Genomic DNA, 22,225 nt, shown 5'->3' on the forward strand with positions numbered 1-22,225 from the left:
GATGCGCCTACTCGTCGCAGACTACCGTTAAATAATTCCCACTCACCTTCGCTCAAACTCGACAGGAGGAGGGAAGTGGCGAGGAGGGTACGACGATGTCGGCCGGCGCTAGCTAATGCCGCGCAGTTAGCTTAAACCGCGCCTTAATATTTCACAGCGTATTCACATCACGATGTGGGGACCCGCCAAGACGCCTTTTGTTATCGTTTGCAAGTCAATAAGAGGCGAGCATGCGGCGCAAACGATATTCTCACCAAACTAATTGCTAATGACTCACGCCTTATGATGAAGGAAAAAACCAAGAAATCACACTGCACAGAGAACGGCTATGTCTGTCCATACCTGATTTCAATCTGATATAATCAGTGTGTAGTTAGCATCATGCGACCATGATTTGATCACACCCCCTACCTACTAGAGGTTTGATAACCCAAGATTTTTTGTGTGCGCGTGCGTGCGTGCGTCACTCTTTGTTGGCCGACCACTCATCATCATCACCGCCACCACCACCACCGTCATGGTGAAGGCAGGCATGAATTTCACATTGTTGGGGGTGCCGCGTCCTCGCCAGCTTGCCTGTGATTAAACTGAGAGTTGGACAGCTGTGAAATAGATGTGAAAAAATCCAATGAAACACAGTCTGGTCTTCTCCAGTGAGCACCAAAACATCTGTTGACCATTTTGAAATTCTGCAGGCATTTGGAAGCATTGCAGAGCGAAGCTGTGTTGTGGCCATATGTGATAAAACAGTGAGCTGTTCAAAATTGCAAAGTGCATACGAATAGAAAACAAGGCAGCGTACCGTCAACCTCGTGCTAAACACAATGTGGTGTTGAAATCGAGTCTCAGCCGTGCGGTTGTATCCCGCGCCGCAGCGGGCGGGCGTGCGGTTGTATCCCACTTCCGACCTTCAGGCCTTTCGGAGCGGAACGGCTGAGCCGTGCCGGCGCATCTTTGAATCTCCCAGGCAGGCCAGCCTCTGCGCGTGCGTGCGTGCGTCACGCCAATGATGTCACAATGACATCAGCAGCACTCGCAAAGGGACGTACGTGGGTGATAGGCGGGTGACGGGAGGCGTCGCCCGTGTTTGACGTTTGATGCATGTGGACAAGTGTCCACGCTTCTCATGTTCTGATGAGAGGAAAAGCAGGCCAAGCTGTCACACTCCTCATATTTATTTTGTTCCTCTCATCTATCATCGAGCGAGCGAGCGACTGCTCTAGCTGTCGCTTACCCAATGAGTGTGTTCCCCATTTAAGCTGAAAAAGTCCTGGCTGGCTATTGTAAAAGGCCCCAAAAATGGCGTCCCTCCCTCGCTAACTGGTATTGCGGCAGATCCCGGCCGGGAGCATGCCGTGCGAGAAGGAGGTTAAGCATCATCAGAAAAGACACGACGGCCATAGTCGACGGGAAGTCACTCCTCCTTATCGGGACTGCCACGTCTCTTCGGGAGAGGTGGTGATTTATTTATTTGCTCCCGCTATTTCGCAGCTGTCAGAGCGGCAAAGTGAAGAGCGAGCGTTTGAATGAGAGGGGTGGCGTGGCGCCGGCCGCGCGACGATGGCGCCGCGCCGCGCCGCTTGTCTAGGCAGACACTAAGCCGAGCAAAATAAGTCCGAGACACTCGGGCCCATCTTAAATGCATTGCGCGATACGGTTGACCTGGGGGAAAAAACGGTAGTTTACAGCTAAAAACACAATTTGGGTTGACGCTCAGCTAGCTATCAAAAGTCATTCTTCAAGGTCATGATATTTATCTTCAAAGGTTGTATTTTATAAACAACTGTGTACATTGAGCTGTTAGTGTTCCTTTTTCGTTTCTATTGGACCACGAAAACATTGTTTCTACCCTCAAAGTTGTTGTCGTTCACCAAAATGGATGGACCTTGGGGATGTGCGTCATCCAGCCCATGAGTCAGCACGTTTTTCGAGGACATTTTTGAAACTATAGTCTGTGTCTAATTTCTCTCTCGCTCTCAGAGTTCATTCGAATCGTTTTCCGCCTGCTCGCTTTGTGCTGACGATGGCACAAAATGGCCAACAAGCACTTATTGTCTCCGAAATCACAAATCGGCAGCCGGACGGAACGTTTGATTCTTTTTGTTAGCGTATTTTGGACATTGTGTGTGGGCTCTCTCTCTCTCTCAATGCAATGCTTCAGCCGTGAGATACTGTTGTGAATGCACTGCTTTCCAAGCGCTGGCCATTATGGCAAGCACAACTGCTTGGAAAAAAACCAAATAACGGTAAATGGGGAAGGATACAGTTTTGGTTCTTGACAAAATGAAAATCATTTCAAAGTGGCGGCGCTTAACGTAACCATTTTTCCAAAACCTAAAAGAATGACTGGTTTTCATTTACTTGAATTGTTTCAAGCAAGTGTCAAGCAGCCTGCTGAGTGGGCTCATTAGCACGCGGTGTAGCGCGTCTCATCCAACAATTAGCCTCCACCGCTAATAGCCATACATTTGCACGGCACAGTGGGCATCATGGCACATTTTAGAGGTCCGAAGTGCGTTCTCTTCTCTTCTGTAAAGTCCCACCGCGTCACACGTTAAACAGCTCAGCAGTCGGCTCACGGCCGAGAAGGCCTTTGCTCTCTCGCTCCGACGTGCCTCCTTTTTTTAAAAAGAAAGAAATGATGCGTGTCGGCCCGCGTCTCTCGCGAGCACTCTCCGGAAAAGTGACATCCCCCTTAAATGCTTTTGTGGCTGCTGTTGGATTGAGGAGCGCCTTCAACTGCAAGTGAAGGGAGTCTGTCGTAAAAACTCCTCTCAGGAAGTTCCAAAGGAGAAGAGAACATTGGCTTTAAATTGGATTGACGTCATCCGCGACTTTGCTTTTGCTATCAATTACGCCAGTAATGGATTTACGTGTCTGTAACTTTTTTCTTTTTTCTCAGTCCGAAGCTTGTGCACCGACATGCTGTATACTTAGCTCACGCTAGCAACGTCTGAGGCCTTCTTCGTATCCGTCCGGCTAACTAAGAGCCATGTAAGTTTGAGTTTGCCGGCTGCGTCTGACAAATAATTCAAAGTCAGACGTAAACGCACGAGCGCGTAAACATCGTTTTTAGTGATGGCAAGTCTTTTCCCGTGGTGTGGTTTTGCGCCGGCCGGCGGCATCAGCGGAGACCTCATTTTTCACTCATCTCCCGGCAGGTTTAAACATATTCATTCAATAAGCCGGCCGGCTGAATGAATAATTCAGAGCTGCAACCTGTGCAAAGGCCCGAAGCGCGACTTCCTCCCAAATTCTTATTTTCAGCTTCCCGCTGCTCGGCCTTTCAATCGCTGCCGTTCTCTGAATATTGTCAATACTCGATAGGAACACAGGCGTGTGGACAGCCCGCCCCGCCCCGCCCCGCCCCGCCTCGCCACGTCTGCCTTCAGCCTCTAATTCCTTCGCAATTACGAAAAGGTTTTTTCCAGCAAGGCTTCTTGAGTTGTTTTTTTTTTTTCTGTGGGTCTAATCATGCCAACCAAATGTGATGATGCGAAGAGACAAATTAGGCGTTGAAGCCCGTGGCTCCTTCCAAGCTTTAATTTCCCCCAGGATGAACCCACCTGCTTTTGTTGTAAGTTTCCCTTTCCTTCCAAACTTTCCCTTCCAACGAGGCAACGTTGGTTCTCTGCTGAGCATTAAAGACAAGGGTTTGTACCGCCGAGATGAAAACGAGCTCATCGTCATACGGAAGTTACGCAAGCGAGTGTTTGACGCTAAGGCCGGCTGCAATTGTGCTTTCTTCTTCTTATTTCTCTGCAGGAGCCAGATAAACCAGTTCTCGCTTGTCTTTGATGCTAACACAAGACTCAATGTTTGACTTTCTTTTCGTTAGCGTTGCAGTTGTCTTCTATTTCCGTGCCTTCACTCAAATCAAATGATTTGACCAAAGTTCCTTCATGGCTGGTCATTAGAGATGAAACTGTTTCCTATATCTAATCAGCCACCAGTGGACTGTGGTCCAAAGTCAGCGTGACGAGGATAGACGGGATCGAAAATGTTTGCTTCTCCTTTTTGGAGTCATCACCGTCCCACCCGATTTGGTCTTATGCTACTGTTGTGAAGTCTTTGCCGGCCGCAAACACGATCAGACACACTTGGTTACATCATCGAGATGGACTCCTGCTCGCCATCTTTGTCATTGTCTGGTGTCCGTCCTTTCACGTCAGCCAGCCGCCCTGCTTGAATGACGCGTCTGCTTTCAGAGACGTCCGTCCACCTTGTGTTACCGATCCAACCATTGGAATACTTTTATCTTTGGCTCTCCAATCCCGGAGGAAAGGAAAAGAAGCCTAAGGCCAGGCAAAAAGGCGCTCTTTAAGCCAAGGAGACTCTCACATCTGCAAGTGAATGGAATCAATCAGTTGCGGGGGCGGCACTTAATAACGACACTCCTGTCGCGACCTTGCAAATGATTACTTCCTGGAGGTCAAAGAGCCCGTTTGAAGAGTCAAGCGCAGGACAGTCACACTGATAATTGGGCCAGATAGATTGGAGCATTTTGCCCTCACAAAGGACGGATTAGAGGATGATTCTCCGGATGGCTTCGTCGACCCGCAAAAAAAGTCTCGGGAAGCCATGCCGAAAAAGACACGGACAACGTTTGCATTTGCATCCTTGCGAGGAGGCAAACTTCTACCAGGGCTTCATTTGGAAGAATATATGCGGCTTGGGCCAGCGCTCTTGTTGTTTATGGTTATTAGAATGACCGTTATTATGGGATATGCTTATCAAATCTCACATGGTCGATAAGCAAGATGCATGACGACTAATGACCGGGGATAAATCAAGACTCTTTGCAAATGAAACCCGACCTCAATAAATGAGCGAGCACAACTCTGCCATTGATTGGCTGCCTGCCTGCCTGCCCGCCTGCCTGCACGTGTATACTGTCAGTACGTGTTCATCCAGCTCTGTGATTAAGCGAGCTGAGGTGAATAGGAGCTGTTTTGCTAACTCATGCGGGATTTATATCATCATGATATGAATAATAGACAGAGGGTCTTTTATAGCCAGAAACACGTTTCTCCATGTCGTCGTCAGCTGTCATTCTAAATTTTCGAGAACAGCTCGCGCACCCAGGCAGGCAGCCACGCAGGCAGCCAAGCAGGCAGGCAGGCAGCCAAGCAGGCAGGCAGGCAGGCAGGCAGCCACGCAGGCAGGCAGGCAGGCAGCCTCGCACGCAGGCAGCCTCGCACGCAGGCAGGCAGGCAGGCATCATGTAAAGTATGCAAATAGCCGTGGCGCAAGAGGAGCCGTTGAACCAGTGACTGTGTTCTCCAGAGACAATCAATGGCCTCTTAAAGAGCGCCCGCCCGATTGAATCACCTCTCTCTCCCCTCACTTCATTTCCACTTTTATTTCACTCACCTCTTCCAGAAAGTTCCGTCAAGTCGATGCGGCGTGGCTTCCTGGTAGATTGACTCGGGTCCAATCAACTCCATCCCGTCAAATCCGTCGCAGTCTTGTGTCCAGCAGCGTCCCGGCTTTTCTTTTTTATAAAACCATTACAAGCCATCCAATATTCATGCGCTGTAAAACACGCAGCACAAAATGGTCGCACGCTAGCCCGTGTCATCATCATCATCATCTTGAGACAAGAAGAGGAAAGTTGGCACGGTGGATGAGCGGGTGACAGTTTGACAACTCTCACTCGTATCATCTGATAAGACCTGCTGGTGTGTCCTCCGCTTTTATTACCATGCAGCTGTTGAGCCAAGCTGTGAAAATAAACAAACACACAAGTGATGAATTCACCATGAAATGGTCAATTAATGACTGATATTAAATTGGATGTAGCTTGATTATTAGCATGCGTCGCGCTGGAAGACCGATCATGGAGATAATGAGCTCTATTGTGCTTTTAGCCCAGCGGGATGAGATTGGAGCGCGTCTGGAAATGTTGGCATGTCAGAGTGTGTCAGCATATCGTTCCGTCTCAGCTAATTGAGGCGGCACGTTGGTTTCGCCATTCCACATCTACAAATGTAACGGAAACGACATTTGAAACACCCTCCCCTGCACGATTATGCTCTTCTTTTTTTAATATGACAATATGTACAGCTAAAATTCTCAAGGAGTCAAATTATTGCCCAAGCCAGCAAGGCAATAAAAAAAACCCAAAATCTCCTGTTGAAATAGCACTACCACCGAGCACTTTGTCTACTCAGAAGACTGCCTTGATATGTTAGCATAGCAACTGTTGGCAGGCTAAGATTTGCTCTATTGACTGTACAATTTCTATTTGTTCACTATGCCGTATGAGTCCATTTCCTGAACGTTATCATGACGGTGAGCCACTTTGATTTGTTGTTGTTGATGATTGGACTGCACCCTCTCAATGAGCTTCTTGTACTGATGGCAGGCGGGGCGGGGCGGGGCGGAGCGGGGGTGGTCATAAATCGCAACCTTTAAGCGGCATCCGCCCCGGCTGAGCCCGATGCTGATGATGCGCTTTAAGGCGGCTATTGCAAAGGGACGTCAGAGCCAATCAATCCCACATTGATTTTTTTTTTTTTTTTCTGTCCGACACAAAGAACTCTTTGTCCTCACCGTGTTCCGGTGTAATTTATGGCAGTTGAGGAAACCAGGGGACAGACTTTAAATGTCTTGTTTACATGTTAATGATGATGATGGCGGCAAGTACAAAGGCACTGGGAGGACAGTGTCGTCGCGGCGAGCCATAATGAGCTCGGGGAGCCCGTCACCTCCCCGACCGTCATGTGTTTAACGAGGTCGGCAACCCGCTGCGCGCTGAGCTAACTGACTTTTAATTGCTGTCTGATAACAACACACACGCACGCACGCGCACGCACTCACACACACCCAAACACAAAACACTTGCATGTAGTGCCCGATTTTTTCCCAATGCTATTGTTTCAATGCTGATGTCTCTGATGCTGTTAATATCCTGTGAGTCATGAAAAATGTCCAAATGCTTTACAATTGCTGGCTGCCAGCGAATTTAAAAAAAAGAGTTTAGTATTTGAAGGGAATTTGAGAGATTTGTTAAAGTGTGAAGATATCATCTCACGAGTCGTGAAGAAAACCCCCTCTACCTTTTCTCCATCAGCACGTGCATTTGGACAGCAGAGCGTCAGCCTCGGTCGGGCGACTCGCGACACTTTACAAGGGCTCTTTCTATTTATTCCATTTGCGCCGCACATCAATGTTCTTGACATTTCAAATGTCACCTTGAAGAACTGCCGTGAAATGTCAGCGTTAGATGATTGCCTGCGCATGTGTCATTTTCGACATATTGAAGGCAAGGGGAAAAAAGAAAAGTGGCGCTCCATCTCAATCAGAGCAATAATGGCATGTCTGCTCTGGCACTCTCCGAATTGGCTGGCAATCGGGAAGCGTCCCGTCACCAATTTTGTCTGAAGCCCTGAACACCCTAACCCTCCATTTACCTCCCTCTACCAATACTCTTGACCGTCAGTCAATAAAGTATCCAAAAAAACAACAACACATGTTCTAACTTTCCCTAATGGTGCTCATTTAAAAGCTTACAGAAAACGTTTCTCCATTTTCAACCACCACTGCTTTTGTTCCTCTCCCTTCCGCACTTGGATGATTAGTGTGAACAAAGACACCGGCTAATAATTGATGGCGCAGCGAGCGGTCGCTCGCTGGCTCGCTTTGAGCCCAGTTTGCTCCTCCGATGAGCAAAAAGCTAGGAGGGCGGGCGGGCGCTGATTTTGGAAAGGCACAGCAACGGCACACAAATCCGTCAGAGCAATGAGCTGATGTTATCGCTAAAGCGCCTCTGGTGCCAAATGAACAGTCGCAACGCCCAAGTCTGTTCAGATCATTTGGCCCATGATGAATAAGACTCTTTCAGTGTTTGCTTTAGCGGGCGAGCAAATGTTGTTTGCCGCATCGTGCCATTTATTTCTTGTAACGACAAATAAGTTAAGCGCATTATTACACGGTGAGTGAGTGAGTGAGTGAGTGAGTGAGTGAGTGAGTGAGTGAGTGAGTGAGTGAGTGAGTGAGTGAGTCTTCTGAATGGCAAATACGCTAGATGGATGTTAGCAGCTTTTGTTTGGGTTTATTGCTTCCATCACTCTTGTTTTTTCCTCAGCTTGCAGGTATGAAGCCATCACGACGGGGATGTTGCCCTGATGCCACACCGGCGACCAATCCCATTGATGTGACATCCATATCCAAAAGTCTGCAGGGCTAAGTGGAATGGGGAAAGACAGGAAAAAAGCCGCCTCGGCGTGTTACTGTGACTAGCAAACGCACGGCAGGCTTTCACAAATGGCGTTGGGCTTTGAAATTGGCTTTTTAGTTCTTCATGTCCCCTCATGTTATCATTTCATTTTCTTTGCAGATGAATATTTCACTCATCCGCGCTCCATATTCATGCCAATCGCTGGCACATAATGCGGAGGGAATTATTGGAAAGCACATTTGGAAACGACTCCATTTGGAATTGGATGTATTACCCACAGTAAAGTTCACCGCTTTTAATTGCTTCTTTCGGCTCTTTTTCCGTGCGGCTGATTTTGTTATGATCACGTCGTCACGTGTGGACTGGACTGGGCTTTGGCTAGAAAGCAGGGCATGATTAAAATGGCTGACCTTTTGTCCAAGCGAGAATGAAAACGTGTCATTGTGTCAACGTCAATTCAAAAAGGACTGATTCAATACAATTGGCACAACAAGGAGAAAAAAAAGGCTTTATTACCAAGTACTTTGTAACTTCCCACCACTCCCTGCTACTAAGCAGGTGTGCCTAATCCAACGACCGGGAATGTCTCGTGCGACTCGGCTTAACACACCGTGCGGGGGTTTCATTAAAGCAGAGTGGATGTCATTTTTTATGCATTAGCATTAGCTGTGCTAAAATCCTAAGAAAGAAATGCAGTCAGTCATCGCGTTTCACTGGTTGGTCCCTTTGCGTGAGCAGCTGTGGTCGCTCACGCTACAGCTACGCTATGGACGGCTAGCAAGAAATGACCTTTAGATGAAGCAATAGCTGTTGGGAAGAATCCACCACGCACGCCCACTCAAGTTATGAACAACAGGACATTTAGTCCCCTGATAGTTGAATTGCAGTTTGACTCTCCTGCTTCTATTGGGGATGTGGGAATATCCTCAACTCCATCTTTTCTCTGAATAAACAAGTGAGCGGGACTCCGTCTTGGCGGGGACTGCCACGCTAATCGGTCATTAGCGGCCATGGGGACGCTAATGTAGACGAAGAGCGTGCAACTATGGAACAGATGGATGAGCGAGTGAACAGATGGACCCACGACAGACGCTTAGAGTCGATATTTCCGTTATAGAAGATACGATCGGACTCGTCCTTGGCGTGTTTGACCTAATGTAGCGTGACAACAATTTCCTTCCTTCCTTCCTTCCTTCCTTCCTTCCTTCCTTCCTTCCTTCCTTCCTTCCTTCCTTCCTTCCTTCCTTCCTTCCTTCCTTCCTTCCTTCCTTCCTTCCCTTTCCTTGACTATGTACGGGATGCTGTATTCAGTCACGAGGGTGCCTGACGACTGTAATCAGATTTCACCTCCTCACTGAAAAGAAAATGTGACAAGCCAAGGGTAACATCTTTAATGGATTTGCTACGCAGCCAGCCCTGGCCACTCCCCAGCCACCCCGCCGTGACTCCCCGTGCGTCACGTTATCTCGCCGCTGTCAATGACACAATGCAGACAGACGTGGTCCTAAATCAGCCGCCGCCACCATGTCATTCCAAATGACACGTTGTCTGACACTTTGAATTTGCCTTATTTGAAGGAAAATCAATTCAATACGGATCTGTCAATTGAATATTCCGTTGACTGCTAGCGTTAGCGTGAGCAATATTTCTCAGCGGACATGACCACGCTAAGCAGCTAACCTCACATTCATTTCACTGTCCTATAACTCACCTGACCCTAACCCGTCCTTATTGTTGAACCCTTCCTAAGCCCTCCCTCCCCCTCCCTCCCTCCCTCATCCGCGCTCATATAAATCTCGCACCCACCGCCTGCCATTCTTTTGCACTATCGCGGCAGCATCGCCTTGTAAAAAAATAAAAACATCATCACGGAGCGCCGTGATGAACGACTTCCATAAAAAGTGGCCGTTGGTTTGGAAGGTGACGGGAGCTGCAAAGTCGACCCCACGGCGTCTGCGTCGACCAAGGACAAGGCGAGGCCGACTGTATAGGTCACAAATACTGATTGACACTCTTTTTGTTCCACTTACATTTGCCAGAAATTCAAGTTAGGCTTTTTTTCTAGCCTCGGTTAGGGTTGGGTTCTTTCTTTCTTTCTTTTTCTTTCTTTCTTTTTTTTCTTCTTTCTTTCTTCTTTCTTTCTTTTTCTTCTTCCTTCTTCCTTCCTTCCTTCTCTTCCTTCCTTCCTTCCTTCCTTCCTTCCTTCCTTCCTTCCTTCCTTCCTTCCTTCCCTCCCTCATTTGTTCTTCCTTCCCTGCTTCCTGTATTGTTCTTCTTTCCTACTTTGCTCCTTTCCTCCTTCCTTTCCTTTGCATTTCTGCATTCTTATTTCCTTCCTTGTCTCATCTTTGCTTCCTGCCTGCGTGGCTGCCTCCCTTCTTTCTTTTTCTCTTCCTTCCTTGCAGTCGTGTATCCTGCCATCCTGTTCCTTCCTAGCTTCCTTACTATCCTTCTCCATTCTCCTTGCCTTCTCTCTTGCTGTTTGGCTGTTTGATATGATTGAGTGTTTGGACTTTCGGTTGTGATGATGACTAAACTATCCCCCCCCCCGATTTAAGCCCGTATGCTCGCTCGGACTATTAAAGAGCCTCACATGAAGGTGCCTTGATTTGCGTTGAATAATTTAACAACGGAATACAGTCGTTTATGTGAAATGCCTTCATGACTGATTAGAGTCGATGGCATTTCAAAAGGGGGCATGTGTGGGTATTATTATATTGATTGGTTTGCTTCTTTTTTGATGCGGACTTTTTGCAGTGTTTCTCTCCAGTCATTACTTGTATATGTATATGGTAGTGTAGTCTGTTCTCATAACAACTTTATAACATAACAACTTACTTCTTGATTGTCCAAACAATAACTCGGCCGTGCGGCCCAGCTCGTTTCCATTTTCTCATTCCGCCGGGCTGCTAAAGGCAAACGGGGAACAGAATGTGGGTATTCATTGAATGCGGCCATTTGCATACTTTTTCATTTCCACGCCGCGTGCCGACGAGTGTAATTTGAGTCTTCAAATTGGATTGAATTTGAGATTAGATTGTGTGTCAGCAAATGACACGATTGGCTAAGTGTGGGCTTGTGAGAATCTAGTATACTGCCATCCACACATGTACTGTGCTCTGCAATTTCTCCACTTTGTTGGAATGTTCTTTTGTCTTTTAGCTTTTCTTGACTCACCTTTTTCCTCTTTTGTACAGACGCATTTGATCTGTCAAGATGCTCCCCTTTAGTCCTTCCTTCCATTTTATGTCCTTCTAAAGCAGACCCCATGTCTTTTCCTTTCAAAGGAATTGTGCAATTCCTCTGTGGGATTTTTTTCTTGCTCCTCTGACTATTGTGTCAGATGTGTGGACAGGCCTGAGAGCTCATTATGGGCTCCTCTTTTTCTTTTTGGACGTCTCCACCGGAGGCAACAAATGACAAGTAGCGGGAAGCGACGGCTGAAGATTTTCACCACGGTTTGTCGTTAGCATCTTTTGTCATCCCGTCGCCCCGCGGGACGACGACTCTTTTCTCCCGGGACCTTGTTGACTCGGGCCCCGATCCGCGCGGGCGCCAAGCATAGTCGAGCTCGACAAATGCAGCGGCGACCTCAAATCCATTCCGAGCCGTGGAGGGGGAAAAAAAAAAAACGCACCTGCTAGCAAATTGTGCAGATTCCAAAATAAGACCACGTAGGTATGTATTCTGTTCCATTTGTGTCAATTGTGAAGTGACATGAATGTCTTTATTGTCGATGAACACATTCCGTCTTATGATGGAATTTGAAGTCAGCCGGTGCCGCCGGTGTGGCTCGGGGGCCGGGCCGAGTGTGTCGAGTGCAGTCCACGTGTTGGTTGATGTGTTGTTCCACTTGAAATGTAGCCACAAATGTGTTAGCATGTTGACTCTTTTGGGTTTGTGCCACACTCCAATTGTGACACTGCTGAGTCTGTTGGAGGGGATTGTGTCGGGGGGAGGGGAGGGGAGGGGAGGGGGACTGCTCGTGTAGTTAACGTCTCACTTGTTGCGCCTGCGGGTCTGCTATTAGCAAGCGCATCGTCGAGGCCCAAAAGACACGCTGGTCTTGGTCACAGTGATACATGCAAATCTCATCTTTTGTCTGTGAACAAATTAAAAGGAGTTGCCTGATTATCTCAAAGCAGATGGGCCTTGGTTAGGCTAATGAAGTGGGCGGTGCTGGCTGGCTGGCTGGCTGGCTGGCTGGCTGGCTGGCTGGCTGCCTGGCTGGCTGGCTGGCTGCCTGGCAGGCTGGCAGGCTGCCTGGCTGGCTGGCAGGCTGGCAGGCTGCCTGGCAGAACCTCTGACAGCACAATAAAACACGGGCGCTCGCTCGCTCGCTCGCTGGCTGCCCAGCTCCGTACAATCGGAGCACGTTTGTCGTTTGTGTTCCGGGAGTCCCGCTTGAGTCTTGATGATGGCAATGGCGTTGTTGCAAAAGAAACGCTGGAGTCAATGTGTGTGTGTTTTGTGGCAGGTGTTCACCCGCTACGGCAAGTGCTACATGTTCAACGCGGCCGAGGAGGGCAAGTCCCTGCGCAGCACCGTCAAAGGCGGCACGGGGAACGGCCTGGAGATCATGTTGGACATCCAGCAAGACGAATACCTGCCCGTGTGGGGCGACACAGGTGGGCCTCGCCACCGCCACACATCTTTTTTTTTTCATTCATGCAGTCATCTATAATGAAGACTCGCGCTTCTGTGGACGAGGGAGCGCGTGGCATTTCATGTGTGTTACGTGGTGCTCCTGAATACGTTTTCCGCTTCGACCGCACAGAAGCATATTTTCAAGTGAGAGGACAAAAAGGCAGGAATGTAACAGACAGACTAAGCCCAGTGCAACAACAGCAAATGCCGATTTGACCGCTTCCTGATGTCAAACGATCAAAGGATAGCTAGCTAGCCAGTCACAAATGGAATTTAGAACCTCGAAAACATGCTTGGTAACAATGAAACTCAAATAGGAATGTTCACATGGGATGCATCGGACAGCCTGACTCATAATGCCCTTAAAAATGTCAGATGGGAATTAAAAAAAAAATCAATAAGAAAGAGAGTAAGAATGCACGCAGGCAAGAAATAAACTCACACGACGCATTTGATTGCGTTTAGCTCTTTTGCCATCTGGCAACGAGAACATCAACGAAAGGATGGACCTGAAAATCACATTTAGATTTTATGACTTGCAGGTAATCACAATGATTCATCAAATATGTCTGATTGGAATTTATAACATGAATAAAACACAAGGAGCGCACATAGGTATAATCAATAAAGAAACTTTGATCTGACATCCAAGAGATAATAAGCCTTCACGACACTAATTGGAACCAAAGTGTGGATTTATGGCCAGCCGGCCAGCCATTGTTTTTTTTTGCTCACTTGTCGTTATTTTGGGCATCTGCATAGTGAGTTCACAATTGTTCCAAAAAGATGCTTCAAGTTAATCTCACTCCCACTTCAAAACAAGGACAATGAAATTAGCGCCGGTGCCGTCCGTCCGTACATTTGCCCTCGGTGAGCAACTCTCATCACCATTCATATTATTAAGAATGCTTTGAGCTTGTTTAGTCACACAAGGAGTCACTGGAGTTTCCGGTTGCCTGGTAACTAGACTTTATTTCAAGAATGTGGCTCCCTGTTGTTGTGCATCCAAAAGGTGCGGCAACTTCTCAACAATAGGCCAAATCATTAAGCGCCGGCCGGCCAGCCAGCCAGTCAGCCAGCCAGCCAGCCAGCCAGCCAGCCAGCCAGTCGACCAGCCGGCCGATATTCTCCAAATATCAATGTTGCTTGGAAACCCTGAAGCAGATATGAAAGCCTACTTTTGAAAAAGCAAATTTGAGAGAGAGCCTTGCGCAATCACAATTGTGTTACTTTTTGGTTGTTTCCAAGCAAGTCTTCCTTTGGTGATGTTTGTTGCGCTTTCCCCTTCGGATGTACGTATCCTCAAGCACAACGACAACAAGCTGAGCCGATCATTGTTTGCCATCGCAACTAATAAGACATTTCTCGAGAAAGCAATTATGCTTCGTGCTCGCCCCGCGACTATTTTTAGTCTTCTTGTGAAGCTTTGAGCAACGATGGAAATAATTCATAAGCAAACAAGTGTGTGCTGGCTTGACTTGTTGTGTTGTGGTTTTTTTTTTGCTTTTGTGAATCCAATCTTTTGCCATCAGTCTGGATGTAGCGTGAACACATGGAGTGGCATCAGCGCGCGAAGGCATCGGCGTGCTTTTTTTGGGTGACTTTTACGAGCGCAGCTTTCCGGCCCAGCCTTTCCTTTTCTTGCGAGTCTTTTTGCATGCAAGGACTCAGTCGCTAGCGAGAGCGTTATGGTCAGGGCCAAAGCAAATTTGCATGTGTGGGTGTTAATGTGCCAAGAAAGCAAAAGGCCTTAAACAAGGTGAGCTTTAAACTGATGAAAACACTTGATGAATGACGACGCTCCTTCATTTACAACGCATGCGTGCATTTTTTTCCCATCTCTTCAGAGCTGTAGCAAATGCATCAAAATGGATGTCAAGATTTTGACACTAGGCTGATGAGTGGGTGGCGCTACTTTAATGGCGGGGAGCGGAGGGAGGGCTTGATTAAATGCTTCCTAGAACACAAGAGCCAACGTGAGCGACACGGTGGCATTATTGATTTCCACGCAGAGACATTCACCGCCGGTCTGGCTCGTTTCCCATAAATGTTACTTTGTACGTGTGTGTTTTCAAGGTTTTTGGTCAAACCTTCTTCACAAGCTATTTTTATTTTTTTTTTTGTGACAAAAACATTCCTGTTAGCCAGCTGCATTTTGTCCTAAAACAGTTTTTCTTGACTCGTCAGTTGTGTTCAGCTCCCTTCTGATCTTCTCCATCCATGGCTTTTATTCAGGCGCCACTTTGTATTCCAATCAAACAAGTCAAAAGAAAGCGATTGGACGTCTCCTCCCCATCTAACCCTAACCGACGATTGTGAACAAAAGGCATTTGTATTCCTCGCAGAGGACACGGCATTGGAGGCAGGGGTCCGAGTCCAAATCCACAGCCAGGCCGAGCCCCCGTTTGTGCACGAGCTGGGCTTCGGCGTAGCGCCCGGCTTCCAGACCTTTGTGGCCACGCAGGAACAGAGGGTGAGTTTGCCCTCGACCCGGAGACTCGCGCTGGAAAGTGTGTCATTTGAAACGCTAACCCGCAATTGAAGCCGGCCGCCCATTGAAAGCTTAACTTCCATTTTAAAGTCTTATTCGGAATCCTTATTTGAAAGCCTAGAAGTCCTTAGCCTGGCTTCAAACTCGACCTAAAAAGTCATTTCTTTTTCAAATAGGCTCCTGAAATCGGACTCTTCTACATTTTGCCACTTTTTCATTTTATCTATCACTCTATCACTCTATCTAGCTATCTAGCTATCTAGCTATCTAGCTATCTATCTAGCTATCTAGCTATCTATCTAGCTATCTAGCTATCTGTCTTGCTATCTATCTACAAATGTCACGATCAAGATGACACCCTTGCTTTCACAAGTGTCTGCCATTTTGACTTCAGTGTCGTTTCTTCCGTATTTTGTCAACTCCATCCATCCCTTCGTCCTTGTCCGGGCGTAGTGTTCCCCGCTAAAAAGACGCCACGGGTCGTATTCCACCTCCAGAAAGTTATCCAAAATGGCGTCAGGAAAGCGTCTTGTTTTGATTGCATCAAGGCTGAGAAAAAGTGCCTCAAATTCCTGCCTCAAAGGCCGCCGAAATCTAACTTGAGTCTTTCTATTTCACGGCGCAACTCGATCAAAGTGAAGGCCTACTTTGATCCAATTGAGCCTGCACCGTGAACTTCAAGTGCGTGATGATAAAACAAAAACAAAACAACAGCATTTGCCAACAATTTGCCGAGTGAACTGTAAAGCTTCCTTTAAGTCCCCCCAGCCCCCCCTCGCCTCCCCTACCTCAGCACCGGAGTGAAATATTGATGAAGACAACAAGCGGCGGGCGGGCGGGCGGGCGCCAGCCAAGGCTTTTGCCGCTTATTAGACCACGGCCTCTTCACATGCCATTACACCAAATCAATCCGATGGCGAATTAGCCACCGTTTGCTTTAATTGGGCCCAAAGAGAAGAGAAGATTAGCTTAGCGATTGGAAAGGTTACGAATTGCCGAGCAGCACCTTTCACCCAGGTGTTTGTCGCTGTGAGCCCACGACGTACGTAAACAAGCGTGGGGACGCTTCATCAACGTGCTGCTCTTTTGGTTGGCGAAAAACGCTCTTTAACTTAAAGGGCAGGGATAGCCGAGAAGCTGGTCGTAATGGCGTCGGGGGACGTCGGCTGCTTTCTTATCATCCGTCACAGCCTTGCACGGTAATCAGTAACATTGGGCATGCGCACTTGGCTGCGTTTGAAGCGGAATGTTGGAGCGGCTAGCTAGCTAGCGCAGAGCAGACGCGCGTTTAAATCCCTCCCAGCCAGCAGCGAGCGGCCCAATTTCACCTGGCAAAGGGAGCGTCTCGCCTCACATCCACAAAATGGAGCGAGCGGCTGCTCTCCCTCGTGCCCAACGGGAGGGACGCTTAATCAAGCCTCCTTCTTGTTGTTCTTCAGCGTGTCGGAGTGCCGCCGCTTCTCTTTATTATTTGGCTCAAGTGTCAAAGGTCAAAGTCTGCTTTATTGTCAATTTCTTCCCATGCCAAGACACAAAGTGTGAAATTGTTTGCCCAGTGTTGAATGTGTTGAATTTTGCGCCACCTATGGTTTGGGCGCTAACTTGTTGCCCTTCGCATTTGTCAGCTAGCTTCTTAGTGGAAATGCACATTGTGAACAATTTCATCTTCCAGCAGCGTGATTGGATTGGCCATTTCATTTGTCAAGCGCACTGGCAATTTCTCCCTCCCTCCCTCGTAGCTGAGCTTCCTGCCTCCGCCCTGGGGCGAGTGCGAGTCCAAGGCTCTGGAGTCGGGCTTCTTCCAGGCGTACAGCGTGACCGCCTGTCGGATCGACTGCGAGACGCGCTACATTGTGGAGAACTGCAACTGCAGGATGGTGCACATGCCTGGTAGGTCCAAAGTGAACAATGCAGCAGCAGCAGCATTGGCGCTCCAGGCTAACATACTCGTTGGTCTCGGTGACAGGCGACGCGTCCTACTGCACCCCCGAGCAGTACAAAGACTGCGCTGAGCCCGCCCTGGGTGAGTCAGTCACGTGCCGCCAGTTTGCAAACTTCTTTGGAATACTATGTAACTCAGAACGTACCTACTGAGTGAAGGGGGAAAAACAGCTAGTTCTTGGAATTTACACTCAGTGAGAGCAAATGCATTTCAAAAAGTTCACATAGGCTAAGAAATAAATGAGCCCTGTGTTAAATGTTGCAGTCAAACTTGACTTGAACACGCCGCAGCAACCGCCCAGAAAATTCCCGCCTAAATAAATGCAGGTACATGAAAAACTCTGAGGCCACCCACGAGTGTCAGTAGCGAGGCAGAGGATTGCTCGCCGGTAGCGAGGCAGAGGATTGCTCGCCGGTAGCGAGGCAGAGGATTGCTCGCCGGTAGCGAGGCAGAGGATTGCTCGCCGGTAGCGAGGCAAAGGATTGCTCGCCGGTAGCGAGGCAGAAGATTGCTCGCCGGTAGCGAGGCAGAGGATAGCTCGCCGGTAGCGAGGCAGAGGATAGCTCGCCGGTAGCGAGGCAGAGGATTGCTCGCCGGTAGCGAGGCAGAGGATTGCTCGCCGGTAGCGAGGCAGAAGATTGCTCGCCGGTAGCGAGGCAGAGGATAGCTCGCCGGTAGCGAGGCAGAGGATAGCTCGCCGGCTCGCTCGTCTTCTCTTGTAATTGGGCGGCTTTTTGACGCCTGGATCTCCACATGCAAATCAGGTCACGTCGGTGCCAATTTGTCCCAATCTTTCCGACTTTGTTTTCCCCCCTTCCTTTGAATAGGATTGTACGGGGGAAAAAAACCAACAGCACCTGTCTCCAAGTTGTCAGAGGAGATTACGCATCGCTCGTCTCATCCGGCATTGAAAGTTTAAGAGTACACTTTGAGCACCGGAGTTGTGTAATTAGCGGCGAGACGTTGAGCCCATGTGACAAACCGTCTCATTAAATGAGCAAGACAACTTTTATTATTTGACGGCTTCGGTCGGAATGGTCTTCAGGTACCTTGTGGCTTCACATCATTTGTCTCTGGTTGGCCAGAATATTTTGCTAGCTAGCTAGCTAGCTAGCGAGCTGGCTTGCTTTGTTTAAGGTGACTTGGGAAAAGAATTAGCATCAGAGTTTGATTGGGACTTTTCATTGGATGTGGATAGAGATTGCCTCCTTTTCTGCGCCCTTCACCGTCACCACCCCTTCATCATCATCATCAACCTCCTCCTCATCATAACGGTCATTAGCCAAGCTGTCGTCGGCGGAGAGCGGCGGCTGCATGTGCCGCACGCCGTGCAACGTGACGCGCTACAACAAAGAGCTCTCCATGGTCAAAATCCCCAGCAAGACTTCGGCGCGCTACCTGCAGAAGAAGTTCAACAAATCGGAGAAATACATCGCGTATGTCCACGCTGTCCGATGTGCTCGCCGACGCATTTGCTCTTAGCGTGTTGTTTTTTTCACAGAGACAATATTTTGGTGTTGGACGTCTTCTTCGAGGCGCTCAACTATGAAACCATTGAGCAGAAGAAAGCCTACGAGGTGGCGGGCCTGCTGGGTAATCCAAATAATGATGATTTTTGAATCATGTGGAAGAACGCTCGCACGTCAATAATAATAATGGAGGTAATGGCCCCCCGACAGGTGACATCGGCGGCCAGATGGCCCTCTTTATCGGGGCCAGCATTCTCACCATCCTGGAGCTTTTTGACTACGCCTACGAGGTCAGTCGTGCTTGCGCGGAGGAAGAAGCATCGTACGGTTGGTTAACTCGACTGGACTTTTTCAGGTGGTACGGGACCGACTACTGGACCTCCTGAGTCGGGAGGACGAGGAGGAAGGCCGGCGACGGGATGCGGTAAGTGCGCCCCGCCCCTTCAGTGATATTTAACTTTGTTGTTGTTCTAAAAATGTGGTTACTGGTGTTTTTTAATGATAGACATTTTCATGTAGTAAAGGTTTTTCGAATTTTATATACTTTAATTTGCAATTCTTTGTTCGTTTCAAAACAAACAAAATGTCCGGTACTTTTATTTATTTCATTTTGTTTTTTTCCCAATGAAATAAAAGGTTGGGTTTTGTTATGTTGTCATCAAATGACATATTTTGAAGGAAATTTCATTTGGGTACTCTGACTTTTTCATTCCATTGTATTTTAAAAAATGAAATACATTGTTGCCTACTGTTCTTTTCACGTTATTTCTTTTTTTGTTGACTTATTTGTTTGTTTAATTTCATTTAGAATGAATGAAATGAAATGTTGGCTATCTTTTAGACTTCCTGTGACCCTGTGGCCAACCACTCGGAGTGCATCAGCCACAGCGTGGCCGTGCCCCTGCAGGCCACCTTGGAGGAGATTGCCTGCTGAGGCTTGGCTTGGCCTGGCCTGGCCTGGCCTGGCCTGGCCTGGCCTGGCCTGGCCCCGCCTGGCCCCACCTGGCCCCGCCTGGCCCCACCTGGCCCCGCCTGGCCTGGCCCCGCCACCCCCTCCCCTCCGTCCACTTTGAGGAGAGCCAATCATGAGACGCTAAAAAACCTCAGCCGAGCCAAATGGGTCAGGGAGGGGCGTGGTGTGGCGTGGCGTGGCGTGGCGCGGGGTTCAGAGTTTGGAGACACACACCCGAGAAGCATCCGTTGGTGGCTCAGCAGACACCATAGTGAACAAAAACAAAGACTGAAAGCCACCAAAGCGCATGCATCACTCATAATGTGCCCGCCCAGCCGCCCGCCCGCCCGCTCACGTGATGAATGTACAGCTTCAACCTTGGATTCCTCTTTCAGCTTTAAACGAAGAGACTAATGGCTACTTTTTGTCGGACAAGGGAAATAGAAATTAGCCAGTGGAGACAGAAAAGAAACTTTCTTTTGATTTGGAATCAGTCCACCAAAGGCCTCAAGGGCGTACTCACACTAGGCAACATTTCTTCTCCTCATGTTGATTTCTATTATGCGAGATGGCAGAATCATAGCATGATGGGCCGGCCATTGTCATTGTTGAACAGCCTGGCTTTTTTTCCCTCATTATTCTGTTCTACCACTTGTGAATGATTGTGTCACTCCAATGACACACGCAGACGTGATGAGCATCCATCCATTGGAATGTTCTACCTGAGGATTAGTCCTATTGTGCAAGATGGCAATAATCAAGAGTGCGGAGCCATTGTGCCATGAATCGAATGATAGGTGAGCTAGCGAGAGTTGAGAAGATTTCAATTGTTCGGTCCACTTGTGTAGTGCGGTGGAGCAGTTATGATCGAACAATGGCTGCAGAGATGAGAGGAGCGATGGCGCTAATCAAACGCTCTGCTTTGCCTCTTTTTTAGCTGTGCATTTGTGTTGTCATTGAATGCTGCTGTTTGCACTTTTTTGGACTCAATGGATTCTTTCTTCTCATTTATATCGTGCACGATGCTAGTTATGGTACCAAGTGCCGTTACGATGGCCTAGTGTGAGCACGCCCCGACAGAGGAACAGGAAGGATCTTTGACAGGATGCCCGCAGTCCCACTTAAAGTGAGTGGTGTGGCAATGGCAGCCAGTGAACAAAATGGTGAGCACGTCTTAAACCAAAACATCCCTGACAACTTTTCACAATTTTTTCCCCCCAAAACAATAGCTCTGACAGAATGTTTTTCTTCGTATTGGTGTTGTTCAAATATGTTTTGAAGGTTTTACTGAGACACAATGTTCTTCAGAGTTTTGGTGGACCGCTGCGCTCTGCTGCCTTGTGATTGGCCCGTTGTGTCCTAAGCGGCTTAGAAAAAGCGTGCTTCTGGAATACAGCATCAGAATACAGATTTTTGTTTTTTTGTTCAATTTCCACCATCAATCCCAGCATGGTCTCTCCATCTCGCTCGGAATGGATTCATCACTGCACTTTTAATTCTGATTGGTCTTTCCCCCCTAACCCTAACCCATGTGTCCGCTGCGCTTGACAGCCAGCGGCGTCTACGTGCTCCGCCTCGGCGCTACCTGGAACTGCTCGCCATGCTCTGGCGCCGTTTTTGTGCCAAAGCGCCAACATTGTGTTTGCGTGCGTGTGTGTGTGTGTGTGTTTTCAATGTGAAACCATTAAACAACACTTTTTTGTAACACGTGTCTTCTTCCCTTTGATGTCATTGGTGGTGAGGGGGTTTCCCCCGCACAATTTTGCAGATCTGAACTCTTGTTATTTATTTACAATGGGATATCACCAAGAAATTGTTATCAAAACTTTGAAAATGATCTGTTCCAGGGCGTTGCAGGTTGCTCTATTATTTCTGGAATCATCTTACAAAAGCAATATGGACACTTTGATTTTCAATTTGTTGTTCCAAAGAGCAGATGTGTCGCCACACAAAACTCTTCATCCATCAAGAAATAAAATTGCAAGCAACCATGGCTGGCTGGAGGTGTGCTTCAATAGGTGACTTTGCCTTGGATTATGATCATGTGAAAATCCCCTGACTGAACCCATGCAAAAGAGCTGAGAGTGTCTGTTGCTAGGTAACAAGCATTAAACACAGCGAGACTTGGTGGACTTGTCTTAAATGCACTGCGGGAAGAACTTTGTCTCAGAGAGGTGGTTTCCCGTTCACGAACAAGTAAGTGAATTGCGTTTCCCGTTCACCAACTGTACCTAATGGAGTGTCCGTGTGACGTCACAGATCAACCAGCCAATCAGGAAGTGGGGGTGAGGGCGGGTGTGGCACTTTCAGTTAAGCTTCGACCATGATATTGCCCTAATAAAGTGGCCTGTCATTAGGTACGCTTGAAAATGGCGGTGTACCTAATGGCGTGTCCGTGTGACGTCACAGATCAACCAGCCAATCAGAAAGTGAGGGTGGGTGTGGCACTTTTCACTTAAACTAGGGGTGTCGACCTCCAGTCCTCGAGGGGCCGCGTTCCAATATGTTTTCCAAGTCACCCTCGTTAAACGCACCTGCGTGA

General features: G+C 48.2%; 1 protein-coding gene across 4 annotated transcripts in view; it reads left to right on the forward strand.

Annotated features, from left to right (window-relative positions):
- asic2 (acid-sensing (proton-gated) ion channel 2) overlaps nt 1-21,676 on the forward strand; it is a 61,372-nt gene extending 39,696 nt beyond the window's left edge. For 2 of the 4 annotated variants that reach the window (XM_037256506.1, XM_037256505.1), the window contains 9 exons: nt 12,660-12,810; nt 15,175-15,302; nt 17,060-17,210; nt 17,287-17,343; nt 18,545-18,698; nt 18,764-18,855; nt 18,942-19,021; nt 19,087-19,155; nt 19,573-21,676. In XM_037256506.1, coding sequence (XP_037112401.1) covers nt 12,660-12,810; nt 15,175-15,302; nt 17,060-17,210; nt 17,287-17,343; nt 18,545-18,698; nt 18,764-18,855; nt 18,942-19,021; nt 19,087-19,155; nt 19,573-19,665 — 975 coding nt within the window. In that variant the 3' untranslated portion in view covers nt 19,666-21,676. The remainder of the gene's footprint in view (nt 1-12,659; nt 12,811-15,174; nt 15,303-17,059; nt 17,211-17,286; nt 17,344-18,544; nt 18,699-18,763; nt 18,856-18,941; nt 19,022-19,086; nt 19,156-19,572) is intronic. The other 2 variants (XR_005098521.1, XR_005098520.1) reach the window with 2 other exon arrangements.
- The last annotated feature ends 549 nt before the right edge of the window (nt 21,677-22,225 follow it).

This window comes from Syngnathus acus, chromosome 8 (assembly GCF_901709675.1).
Source record: "Syngnathus acus chromosome 8, fSynAcu1.2, whole genome shotgun sequence".
Classification (NCBI taxonomy): Eukaryota; Metazoa; Chordata; class Actinopteri; order Syngnathiformes; family Syngnathidae; genus Syngnathus; species Syngnathus acus.